Raw genomic sequence first — 13106 nt, 5'->3', positions numbered from 1 at the left:
TACCTATCTATCTACTTTTGTTTTTTTTTTTTGGCCGTGCCACGTGGCTTGTGGGATCTTAGTTCCCCAACCAGGGATCGAACCTGGAGCCCTGGCAGTGACAGCACTGATTCCTAACCACTGGAAAGCCAGGGAATTCCCAATCTACTATTTTTTTAACCTAACCACATTACATTAATAACAGGCTAAGTTAAATAATGCAAATTGTTCCATTTTTGGAAAATAATTTGGAAAAGCTAATCCCCTAAACAAAAAGCAATTGACTTTAAGACCTCTGAGCACTTTCTAGGAATTTTTCCTGAAGGAAAATAAGAAATAAGATAAATAGGTATGCATAGTGATAAACTGAGGATAAAAACTAAAATGGTCTACGACACGAAAATGGACAAAAGAATGTAAAATATCATTTTAATAATTTCATATTGATTACATGTTGAAATGATAGTATTTTGGATATAAGGGTTAAATAAAATAAGCTATTAAAATTAATTTTAGCTGTTTCTTCTTCCTTTTTTTTAATTTGGTGCCAAAAATTTAAAATGTATATATGTAGCTTATAGTATATTCCATTGATAGCATGGTCTAAAATGTCTGTTGATCTGTCCAAATAGCTATTGACTATGAAAACATATAATAAAAAGTTACTATGAATTCAGTAAAAAATTTCAATGCTTTTATATTTTATTAAATCACAACAGCACCTACAAATAATGCTTTAGAGCACATGGAGATTTCTGGACTCTCAGAAACATCTGTGGCCTAAGTATAAGGTACACTGGTCTAGAATTCATATCATAATTGGTGATGACATGATATTCATAAGCGAAAAATAGTAATTCCTAGAATCATGCTTCCAATGATCTTCCATTCAATTTTATCAGCCAATTACATTTATATTTAGCCAAAACTGAACTTATCTTTCCCATTCCCATGGGAAATACCACTGTCTTCCTCCCTCTTAACTTCACTCACCCTAAAAGCCAATAGTAAATAATAAGCTCTTTGGACATTTTCAAAGACCTTCAATTTATAGCACAAAAATAACCCACTGGCCATTAGGTCTTTTATCTTCACTACCAAAATACTAAACTGCTCCAAAATTATATTAAAATAATAACTTTTCTTTGAATCTTAAATCTTACAACAAAATTACCATTTTATTGTTCTACCTTTTTCAATTCTATCAACTCAGGTAAGTAAATTTTTAACAGTAGATATGAAAAGGTCCTTGAAGTTCTGCTTCTATCAATACTTCTCCTTAATACTAAGTTTCAGAAAAATAAATCAAAGCATTTGTATAAGCACACAGTGTGCTAATAAGACCAAATCAAGAACAGATTATTGGAAGTCAGATTGGGTTGCATAGTTCAGCACAATATTTCACTTACACACACAAAAAAACTTGTAAATCCCAGTTTAAAAGACCATGTGGATGTTAATTTAATAATCATAAAAAAGCAGTTTGACTTCAAAACTATACCATGATTGTGCATTTTGTTAAACACGTCTACAGGCTGTATAAATATGGATTAAGTAGTTGATTCCATGTTCCTATTCTGGTTTACTGATTCAAAAAGCTTAAAATTATTTCTAAAACCTTCTACGTGTAGAAAGAATGCCACAAAAGCCTTTTTCCAGAGATTATGAACTCTGGTTTAACTGAATTATTAGAAAGATTATCCTTGTTTCAGTTATTAGTTTCTTTAGGGGGTGAATGAAGGGGAAAAGAGTTTGAAAGATGAGCAATCTGCAGGGCCACAGAAAGCAGAGTCCTGTAAACCATGCCTGGGACAAAGTTTAAGTTAACTTCAGGGAATGCTTTTCAAAGAATAAATTACCTAGCAAAACTTGGTCTAACAGAGTAATTGCTACAACAAAAAAAAAGTTCTGGAAAAAAGAACCCCAATTTAAAATATTTTAAATACAGAATTAAGCTGTAAAACCATCTAGCTGGTACATTTATATATATTTTATGCCACAGAGTTATACTGAGTAATGAATTAAATTACTGCATACCTGGGAGGAGCTGTTGGATAAATAACTTTTACATGTTGGAATGTGAAATCTTGATTTAAAACTTGCTCGATCCACGTTCTCAATCCTTGTCCAGAATCACCTGATGAATCACAAAATCTAGATTAGGTTAAAACAGTTTGACAATACAGTGTATTTAAAAGCAGTCTATAACTTTCATGTCACACAGAGGCCGGAACACAGAATAAAAAAATCTTCATAAATAAAAATAACTGTATAGAAACAGATTTATTAATGGGAAATAACTGATCAGCCATCAATAGTTAGAAATAATTTTGATTATTTTACTCGTGACTTCACTTTAAAGAGCTGTTTAACTTTGAGTTTTAAGTTTCCTCATTTGTTTAAAGGATACAATAGGAACAAATAAAGCAATTGATTTTTCTAAAAAAGAAATCCTTTCCATATCTGATTTTAAACACTGTCATTTATTTTTTTTTACTCTTAAAAATAGTAAATTCCTAAAGTGCTTATAAAATTTTGTAATTGTAACAACCTAAAACAATTTTCTTGGTTAAAAAACCAAATTTCTTCAAAAGGGGTATTCAGCATACTTTTATTTTTTACCTGAAGAAATGAGAATTTAATTTTGGCAATGTTTAATCTAAAATAATGACTGTACATCCCATGGCTGAAAAACAACCAAGCCTCATGCAAGAATTAATATATGTGTATTTCCATAAAAAAATGGAAGGAATTATAAGTTTACTTTATGTGGTCCTAGAGAGAAAATTTTCAAGTTAACAACTCTAGTTTTTAATCAATCAATTCATTAAGGCAGCAATTAAAAAAGTATCTATTGAATACCTACTAATGTGTCAGACACTGTGCTTACTGCTAGAGAGGCAGTGATGGGAAGGTGATGGGGAGAAAGAATTCCTATACTCATGGAGTGTATAGTTTATTGTGAGAAACAGACATTAGTCAAATAATCATATAAATAAATGTGAAAGACAAATGTAACCACTGCAAAGGTAAGACACTTCGTACCTCAAGGGTTTATTAGATTCAGAATTGACCCAGTTAAGGATTCAGGGATAACTTCACTAGAATATAAACTCCACAAGGCAAGGTTCATTTTGTGTTTCAGCCAGTGAGTTACTTGTTCATCTGATGCCTAGGACAGTGCTGACACAAACTAGGCATCCAGTAGATAGTCGCTGAATGGTCTGAACTGCGATCTACAGGATGGTAAAAACTGAAGTGCACAGGGAAAAGCATCTCAGACAGGATATGGCAAATGCTGAAATGCTGTACAGGAAGCAGTATGGCATTGAAATGAAAAGCAGAAAATGAGAGGAAAAGCAGTGAATGCAGGATGGATCCTAACGTCCCGACAAAGCCTGAGAGCATGGAGAAGCCATGAAGGTTTTTTGGGGGCAGAAAGGGGGCATGCTTCTAAGGATTACTCTGGAAGCTATGTGAAGACAGACCTGAAGGAGGACAAAGATAGGTGTGGAAGGATAGTTAGGAGGCTACTGTTCAGAAGACAGATGCTTAGACTACAGTGATAGCAGTGGAGTATACAGAAATAGATACTAGAAATATTTAGGAGATAAAATTAAAAGAAACTGGCAACAGATTAGTTATGAGGGGTCAATTATGAAGGGTTTCTAGGGTGATGGCAAGGTTTTTGGCCAGAGCTATATACACCAAGACAGGAAACACAGGAGGCAGCAGGTCTATACACACTGAGTGTGAGGTACCCTCTTTGTAATGCATTCTAGGTCCTACACGAAGGGTCCTACACGAAGGGTCCTACAACCAGGTGGAGGACAAAATCCAGGTTCTTAGGAGCTGAGAGCGTAGAACAGTGCTTTGCACAGTGGCCATGTAATAGATATTTCTTGAATGCATAGATTAATGCATGAATGACTATTAGGCAGTTGGATAACCAGGCCTAGAGCTCAAAGGAGATCTAAAATGGAGACACATATTTGTGTCACATGAACGGAGATAAAAATTGAATCTGTGGGCTTGTATGGAATTTAGCCTGAGGAGAAAAATGTAGAGGGAGAAGAAAAGAGAACCTACGACTGAATTTTGAGGAAGCCCAACATTAATGGCCAGGGAGAGGAGAATGAGTGTGCAAAATACATATAAAGATACAAAGAACCAGGAGAGTGTTTCAAGAAGAAAGGTGAATGCTGCTGACAGTTCAAATAAAATGATGACTGAAAAATGTCCATTACATTTAGCAACACAGAGGTTACTGGCGAATTTAGTAAGAGCCAACTCAGTCAATTTGCTGAGACTTACTCTACGGGGAGAAAGCAAGTCATGCATGATTTGGGCCTGTGTGAACCTTAGAGCTCAGTGTGGAATACAGACATTAAATTAGGTAATTACAAATACGGTGAATGCCACTGAAAGAAGAACCACAGTGTCCTAATGGAGCGTATAATAGTGAATTTATCTAATCTGAGAAGCTGAGCAAAGCTAATTAAGCTATCATTTGTTTTCATCATCCTGAAAGAAGGTGGTACTTTTTTGGTATTTTAGTAGTTGGAAACACTCAAATTAAGTTGGCTAGATATAACTTCTATTCCTATATGATGTTCTATGGCTGCCACAGCCTAGAAGAGAACCTCAAGTTTTCAAGATTTTTTAAAAAAACAAAATCTGCCTCTAAACACTTTTTCAACCTTGAAAAGCAAAACTAAATGCTACAAAACAACATGCATCCATCCATTCATAAAGTCCGCTCTTTAAAAAGCCAGCACCTTATTCCAAGAGTATGGTAAAACTGTTAAAATCGGTTTGCCCACATTTGTATTAACCAGAAGCCAAACATATCCTATAACATAACCACATATATTATTGTCTAATGTAAAATCATATTCCCAATAAGTTGGAGCTCAAAATACACAGGAACTGCATTATACTTGCATAACTGGCAGGATTCTTTGGATAAACTCTTCGTTCAAAGCACAGAGGGAAAAAATATATACGTACAACTTTGGCTTTCAGAGACATATGGTTACAAATTTTAAAATGTCAGTAATTTGAAATTGAAAAGAGTGAGGATAGTAACTTTAAGCAAAGCTGTCCAGGGAAAACAGAAGTCTCAGACTTTTTATGAAATTATTTACTTATTAAAAGGACTATGGTATTGGGGAATTTCTGGGTGCTTATAAACACCCTTGGAGCCCCAAATAATATTAGTATTAGTCTCCGAGTTATAAGCATCGCTGTCATCTTAGACCCCTCATCTTCTAAGTATATTTCATTAGTCAAGTCTTTCCCTTCAAACATCTTTGGTCTTTTTCTTCCCTATTTCCAAAATGATACACCCTAATTCAGAGTTTTTTCAACTTACCTCTTCAGAGCACTGATTCTGGAGTCAGAGATCTGGGTTCAAATCCCAATTCCACCACCACTCACAGTAATAGCCGAGTGACCATGGACAAACTATTCAATCTACCCAGACTCATTTTTAAAATGAGAATATTTCCTACAGCTGCCCATTTCCAGGTCTCCACCCTGTACCTTTACAATCCTCTCCACTATCCAATGACTGTCCTCTTTAAGCCTACATAAGTCCCAGTTTAAAGACCACTTCCTCTGGTAAACCTAACAAGCTCTTCATTTTCCAAAAGCCTTAACAATGCCTATCCAAAGTTTTTTTCCTTACAATCCACTTGGCAGTAAATCACGCACCATCTTGTGATCTCTTGTGATCTCCACTGCTGAGTCAAACTAAATGAATTGTTTTTAAATTTAGGTAGGCCCCCTGAGGACACAGGCTGCATTTCATTGCTTTAAAAAACACTTCCCAAGAACTTACCCTGGGCCGCACTAGGGATGCAAAGCTTCAAACAAGCGCCCTTACTCTTGAGGAAGAAGTGAAGTGGGGAAGACAGAAGTAACTACAGGTAAGTGTAAGAAACGCTATACAGAATTAAACACATCACTAAAGGCAGGCGGTGGAAGAATACCACCCCTGGGACTCAGAGTTGACTCTGTGCTTTATCTTGGGGTCTGAAAGACAAGGGGGGGTGGGAAAGGAGAAGGAAGGGGGAGCAGGAAAGAGTGAAGGGGGAAAGGCACTCCAGCCCTGTTATGGTCCCTCACAGAAAGGAGATAAATAATCCACTGCGGTTGAAAATTCCAATCACTAGTAGCTGACTCTGAAAAGTACTAGATAATGTTATTTGTCTCTAGCAAAAGACTTACCTTTCTAACTTGCTCTGTTTAAATTTGGGGGAGAGACATGGGGCGGGGGAATGTGTGGCAATGGTTGCAATGGAGAGAATGTAAACAGAGGGCCTCTGGCCGAATGACGGGGCACAAAGGCCAGAACAGCGGGCCAGTGACTGCAAGACACGCAAAAGGAAGACAAGGGTGGGGTGGGGGGTAAGGACGGCCGGGGACAGGTTACCAGACCCGTGTGTCCACAGCCGCGGGGCTACCGAGGGGAGAGTCACCCTCTCCGAGTCCACCGCGCCCTACTGGGGCCAGCGCTTCCCCCACTAGGGCAACACTGGGGGAACCGAGTTGGGGGGGGGCGTTTCCCATGCTGCAGTAACCGGGACGGAAAACTGTAGTCCACCTGAGCCATGCAGGAAGATCAGAGAGGCGCTGTGCCTCCCAGCCGGCGACACCACGCAGCGCTGTAGGCGAACTGAACCCGACGCAGCCGCCATGACTGCCGCCACGACTAGAAATCCATGAGCCCCGCCCTTACGCTGTTCCGCGGGCCCGCGCACGTAGGCCGGCAGGGAGCGCGCCTCGAGGCGCGCATGCGCACTCGGGCTGCGAGTCCTGCCTCCGGGTCAAGTCTGAGGCAGTTTAGGCTGTACTGAGGCTTTGGTTTTGCCAAGACTGGTATCATACAGGTGACCCCTTCGGTAAGGCACGGATATACTTCTTTGCTGTAGGATTTTCAACTGCAGTTCGAAAACTCTGGATTGCTTTTGATTTGGAGAAATATTGGTGTTAGGATGTTTAAAATTTAACATATAATAACCGTATTTTACCTTCTCCTGTGAGACTTACACAGGATGTTTGTAGCATTTTATATACAGGATAAGACAGCCGTGTAATAATAACTCTTTGTGTAGTTTATAAAAATAGTTTGCTTAGGATAATCTGATTGAAAGAGGTACCATTTCATACCTATTAGGGGGCCATTTTTTTTTTTTTTTTTCGGTACGCGGGCCTCTCACCGCTGTGGCCTCTCCGGCTGCGGAGCACAGGCTCCAGACGCGCAGGCTCAGCGGCCATGGCTCACGGGCCCAGCCGCTCCGCGGCATGTAGACCTTCTCGGTCCGGGGCACGAACCCGTGTCCCCTGCATCGGCAGGCAGACTCTCAACCACTGCGCCACGGAAGCCCTAGGGGCCATTTTTTAAAAATTTTAATTTTATTTATTTTTTCTACCACAGGGTCTTATTAGTTATCTGTTTTATACATATTAGTGGTTTATGTCAATCCCAATCTCCCAATTCATCCCCCCTGCCCCACTTTCCCCCCTTGGTGTCCATAGTTTGTTCTCTACCTCTGTGTCTCTATTTCTGAAGGTGGCCATTATTGAAAAAACAAAATAAGTGTTTGTGGAGAAGTTGGAAAACTTGTAGATTGCTGAGGGGAATGTAAAATGGTGCAGCAGCTGTGGAAAAGTTTGGCGGTTCCTTAAAAAGTTAAACAGAATTACCATATGATTTAGCAATGCTCCTTCTAGGTATACATACAAAAGAAATGGAAGCACAGCCTCAGATACTTGCACACCAGTGTTGATAGCATTATTCGCAATAGCTAAAAGGTGGAAACAACCAAAGTGTCCATGGATGGGTGGATGGAAAAGAAAATGTGGTATACACATACAATGGAATATTATTCAGCCTTAAAAAGGAATGAAATTCTGATACATGCTACAACACAGATGAACCTTGAAAATAAACTGGACATAAAAGACAAATACTTTATGATCCCACCTGTACGTGGTCTCTAGAATAGACAGATTCTTAAAGACAGAGTCGAGTAGAATAGTGGTTACCAAGGGCTTTAAGCCAGGGCGGGGGGCTGGGGGGGGATGATGGGAAGTTGTTGTTTGAGTACAGAGTTTCTGTTTGGGATGATGAAAAATTTCTGGAAATGGTGATGGTTATACAACATTGTGAATGTGCTTAATGCCACTGAAACTATACACTTAAAAATGGTTAAAATGGTAAATTTTTTGTTATGTATATTTTATCACAATTTTTAAAGTACCAAAAAAAAAAAAAAAAGGAATTGCTTTCTATATCAAAGCCTAATCATAGGCATCTTTTACTACTGAGGGCTTCAGTCCCAGCAGGTGGCTCACTCCTCATGTAAAATTCAGCAAACAACCCAGTGGAACTTTAAGAGCCATTAAACACCAGCCTTCCATTCATTGTAGTCTGCTCCATATTTAAGCAATTGCAACATATCTTTTATTTGTTCAAGGTAATTATGCTACTCCCAGGTGACTAAACTGCTTATCTTCAGATACCAAGATAAGCTGTATGCTATCAGTGTTATACCAATGCTGTCCCTGGGAATGGCCCTACATGCCATTAGTTAACCAGATCAAAAAGGAACTCTTGTTTTCTTTCACAAGCCTCTAAATCTTCAGCAGAGAGTACTGAGAATGAAGTCATTAATGAGGACAGGCTGGGATGGGCAGAGGTCTGATAGCCAATTCTCAAAAATTGCTTCTAGATTAGGATTGACATATATACGCTACCATGTGTAAAATAGATAGCTAGTGGGAATCTGCTGTAAAGCACAGGAAGCTCAGCTTGGTGCTCTGTGATGACCTAGATGGATGGGATGGGGGGGTGGGCTGGGAGGGAGGTCCCAGAGGGAGGGGATATATGTATACATATAGCTGATTCACTTCATTGTACAGCAGAAACTAACACACCATTGTAAAGCAGCTATACTCCAAGTTAAAAAAAAAATTACTTATGTCTCTAGATTGGCCTTCCCCACTTGAATTCTCGATAACTTTCAAGAGCCAGGTGAGAAGAGGGCAGGACTGTACGAGGAGTGACCACTGGAGATATGCCAGGTAAGGCTTTGAGTTCTACTCTTAGAACTCCATTTACTGCCGGAAAAACTTTTTGTGCACTACTCCATGCTTTTGAAATGGCAAAAAAATCAGAAACATAATTATTATGATTATTATTGCTAATAATCGTAAAATAGTAATAGTAAAAAAGAGTAAAACATTGGGACTTAACTAGGTATCATAAGTACATTCCCATAAAACTGAGACAGGCTGGAATCTGGGACCCTTTGCTGCAGTACTTGCACCTGGACAGATGTCTCCTACAAAATACAAAGAAACTATAAGGGACTAAAAATAATTACTTGCATGCCAGTTGGGTCAAATAATGAACAACAAGATACAAAAAGACCAAAAACCCAATTGCCACTTCTGAAGAGCCAGGAGCAAAATCAGGGGACTGCACATGCCCCCTGCACACAGCACCACCAAAGGGGTAGGCAGACCATCTAAGGCACCCCTCCGGCCTGACCCTTGGACACATCCCTTCCCTCACCCCATATAAGGAACTAGCTCCCCCCCCACCCCCGCCGCCTCCAGGGAGGAAGCAAGGGGACCTGTTGCTTGTTCTTGCTGCCCGCGGCTGCAGCAGGGGCCCCAGTAAAGCCTTGCCTGAATTTCTTGTCTGGTTTCTTATCAATTTCTATTGATTAAGGAGGCCAAGAACCCTGGTCGGTAAGAAAACTGTGCACTGTTACTATCTGCTTTTGCCAGTGAGGCTCAGAGGGGTAAAGAACTTGGCTCAAGCTCATACTGCCAGTCATTTGTAGAGCCTTGATTTGTATATTGGTTCTATCTGACGCCAAAGTCCAGTCACACACATTTACACAGTAGCTCACAAAAATTAGGGTATGTACCAACTCTTCTATTTTAGGAAAAAAAATGCTTCTGGGATTTAGATTGTAGCCCTTTAGAGTCTCTATCGATTAGGAGTTCTGTGTTTCTTCAGATTATCCCCAAGTCTCCTGGTTTTCATTCCTGGTTTGCTCCTCCACCTTGAATGAGCACCAGTTTGCCTTGAATGAGCATCACTTTGAGCAAGCAGATAAGCAGTACCTGAATGCTGGGATTCTGAGTTTCACCTAGAACTTGAGCCTTCCCACATTTAGGATCATTATTGGAATAAGCCAGATTCTTATAAACCTAATCAAAATACTCTTTTATTTCCAGTGATTTCAATGCTTAGCTATTGTTGCTATTCCTTTCATCTTTATTCATACAACAAACAGAAGGTTTTAGATTACTGTATTTAGAAATGCCATCTGGTAGGAAACTGTTGAACAAAAATGTTTTGTTCCTTTCATGTAACTTGTTTTGTAACTTTCATGATCCTTTCATGCATTACTTTGCAATGTAATTAAGTCCCAGGATGGTTGTTTGCTTCTTTTCTGGTGGATCTTTTGCTCTTTTGAACTTGGGGGAAGAGTTATCCCTGGAAGATTTTTCTTCATACATTCTTTTACTCTTTGTGTATCTCTTAATTTTTTTGTTTTTCACTCATTTCCTTTCAGCCAATCTATATGCCCATTATTGATGCACTCCCTTTTTGGTAACTTCAGTGTTTAACCTCAGAAAAACAAGTAAATAAAAGCGAAAAACAAACAAACAAAAACAAAAACCCTCCCTTTTTGCAGTGTTTCAATATCTGTTGGGATCTAAAGATAAATGGTAAGGTGAGAGTTTAGTTTGCTGTGACACTATGTGTTTAGAAATCCTTTAGGACACACTTACTGGCTTCAGAAAGATGATTGTAACGTAAGCCATTTAGAGTAGTATATTTGGTACTTTCAAATGATCACAGTTAATTGGAATCACTTTAGTCATCAGACAATACACAGTTTATGCATTTGTTGTTTTCCTCATTCTTGAGCATCAAATCTTACCCTCTTTGCGTTGGTTGGTTTTTATCTGTTGCATCATTCAGAGAGAGAAACACATATACATTAACAGTATGTACAAATTGGACAAAATATCTCAGTGTTAGGTAATACTTAAAATTTTATAAACTAACAAAGTAAGTTCCTTTATACTTTTCCCTTATCCATTTATGAAAGAAAAACTAGAAAATACTTAAAAGTCCTGAATTCTTATTAAACAATAAGAATGAACTTTTTAGAAATGAATGGCTATATGAGATTATAAACTTTAGTATAGCCATTTCCTCAGTTCTAGGGACCTTAAGTTTTTTCAGTTCAGTCCTTCTAAATGCAGGTGTGGGGAATCCTCCTTTTTTCACCCACTACTCCTACTAGATATGCATGGCAGACATGGGGCCATTTCACAGCAGATGGGTCACCTGGGGTATTGTGAGCTAGGCTGAGGCAGCATGGGGGGATGACACATGAGTTACTCAGATACAGACTAAATACAGTCTTGGAGCATGGGCACTTGTCACTCCTGATGAACTGTTCACAGTCAGAGTGATTCACACCAAAGCAGTGTACAGAACTTGGTTGAGGACGGTGGAAGTTTCTGCCTCAGACGTAGGCTGGGTGGTCAGTGTATGTGACTGGAAACTGCAACAATGTTGTTTGCGTTGCGACATGACTCTTCTTTAGGAAAGGGATCACCTCCCTTTTGAGCACTTCCCATGACTGGTTCTCATATTCCTAAGCTCTTGATACTTTCTGGAAATGCTTCCTAGTCACCTTCCTCTACGTCCTCACATCCCTCATGGGAATCCCTCCATTGATCTTCGGAATGTCTGTGTACCCTAGCATCCATTCTTTGCCTTCTCTAACAGATCCTGATGGCTCTTCAAATTCAGAGCAAGAGGTATTAGCAACGCCTAACCAGATCTTGTTCCCTTGAGGGCAGGAAAGTCTCAATCTTCAAACCATCCCATAGGCTGAGGGAAAGATGATGCATTCCATACACGTTTTTAAAAAAAAGCAAAGCAAAGCAGAAAGAGTAATTTCCCTATTAATACAGTCTGAACATCTATGTCCTGCTACGTTCATTTAAGAGCAGATGAAATATATATGTAATCATAATAGCATAATGGCACAGTAGCATGCAGTGAGCAGAATATTGAAGTGATGTTCCAGCTTCAGGAGTAACAAGCTATGTAACATTAAACAGACCATTAGTCTCTTTGAACCGGTTTATCCAACTGAGAAATCAGGGAGTAGGGCTTGATAAGCTCTCAAGTTCTATGATTCTAAGATCATGAAGGTGTTTAAATTTGTGACACATGCCACTTTTATAAGTATACCTCTGATATTTAATTATGCTTGGCTCAAAAGTCTTAATTGTACTGCACAAACTTTTATTTAGTAGTATCAGAAATATCAGCAAATATAATTCTCCTCCTTTCTTGTGTGGCTGATTTCAGTACCTTTACTCTCTCTTTCTACTCTCTTTCTGATGATTTCTAAAGCCAGGAAAAAAGAATTAAAAAAGATCTTTTAAGAAGACAATCAGATCATATGAACCAATCTTTGCAATTTAGAAAGTAAGTGCAATTTATTCTGAAGTGGACTATTTTCTGCCTATCTGTCTATATTATTGACCAATGGAAAATATTTTATGTAAAGGTATGACAATGGATTTTCTATTGTCATCTCTATTTTATTAAGAAAATACAGAAACTGTAAAATCTCCTTAATTCATATTCTAAAGGCAAATACCATTCCTTTGTCTAATTATACTTTCAGAGAATTTTTTATAAAATGCTGGCAAAATGTAAGTCTTTAGGAGAAAATTTTCTTTGTATAGGTTAAAAATGGATGCAAGTGAGTATATTCAAAATAACTGAAAGCAGGGTCTTGAAGAGATATTTGCACTCCTATGTTTATAGTGGTACTATTCAAAATAGTCAAGAGATGGAAGCAGCCCAAATGTCCATCAAGAGATGAGTGGATAGAGTAAGGTATATGATACAATGGAATATTATTCAGCCTTAAAAAGGAAGGAAATTCTGTCACATGCTACAGCATGAGGGAAACTTGAGGACATTATGGTGAGTGAAATAAGCCTTTCACAAGAGGACACATACTGTATGATTCCACATATACGAGGTGTCTAGAGTAGTCAAATTC

The 13106-nt window shown here is 38.6% G+C and overlaps 1 protein-coding gene across 2 annotated transcripts in view; it reads right to left on the bottom strand.

The window, feature by feature from the left end:
* LYPLAL1 (lysophospholipase like 1) overlaps nt 1-6701 on the bottom strand; it is a 29612-nt gene extending 22911 nt beyond the window's left edge. The window contains exons 1-3 of one of the 2 annotated variants that reach the window (XM_082675969.1): nt 6587-6676; nt 5822-5867; nt 2017-2116 (exon numbers count right to left, since the gene is read on the bottom strand). In XM_082675969.1, coding sequence (XP_082532095.1) covers nt 2017-2116; nt 5822-5867; nt 6587-6595 — 155 coding nt within the window. In that variant the 5' untranslated portion in view covers nt 6596-6676. Of the gene's footprint in view, nt 1-2016; nt 2117-5821; nt 5868-6586 lie in introns of both variants that reach the window. The other variant, XM_082675968.1, reaches the window with a different exon arrangement.
* Between the last annotated feature and the right edge of the window lie 6405 nt (nt 6702-13106).

The sequence above is a fragment of the Grampus griseus genome (genome assembly GCF_964374135.1).
Source record: "Grampus griseus genome assembly, chromosome: 1".
NCBI classification, from domain to species: Eukaryota; Metazoa; Chordata; class Mammalia; order Artiodactyla; family Delphinidae; genus Grampus; species Grampus griseus.
This window is presented reverse-complemented; position numbering and strand designations above follow the sequence as displayed.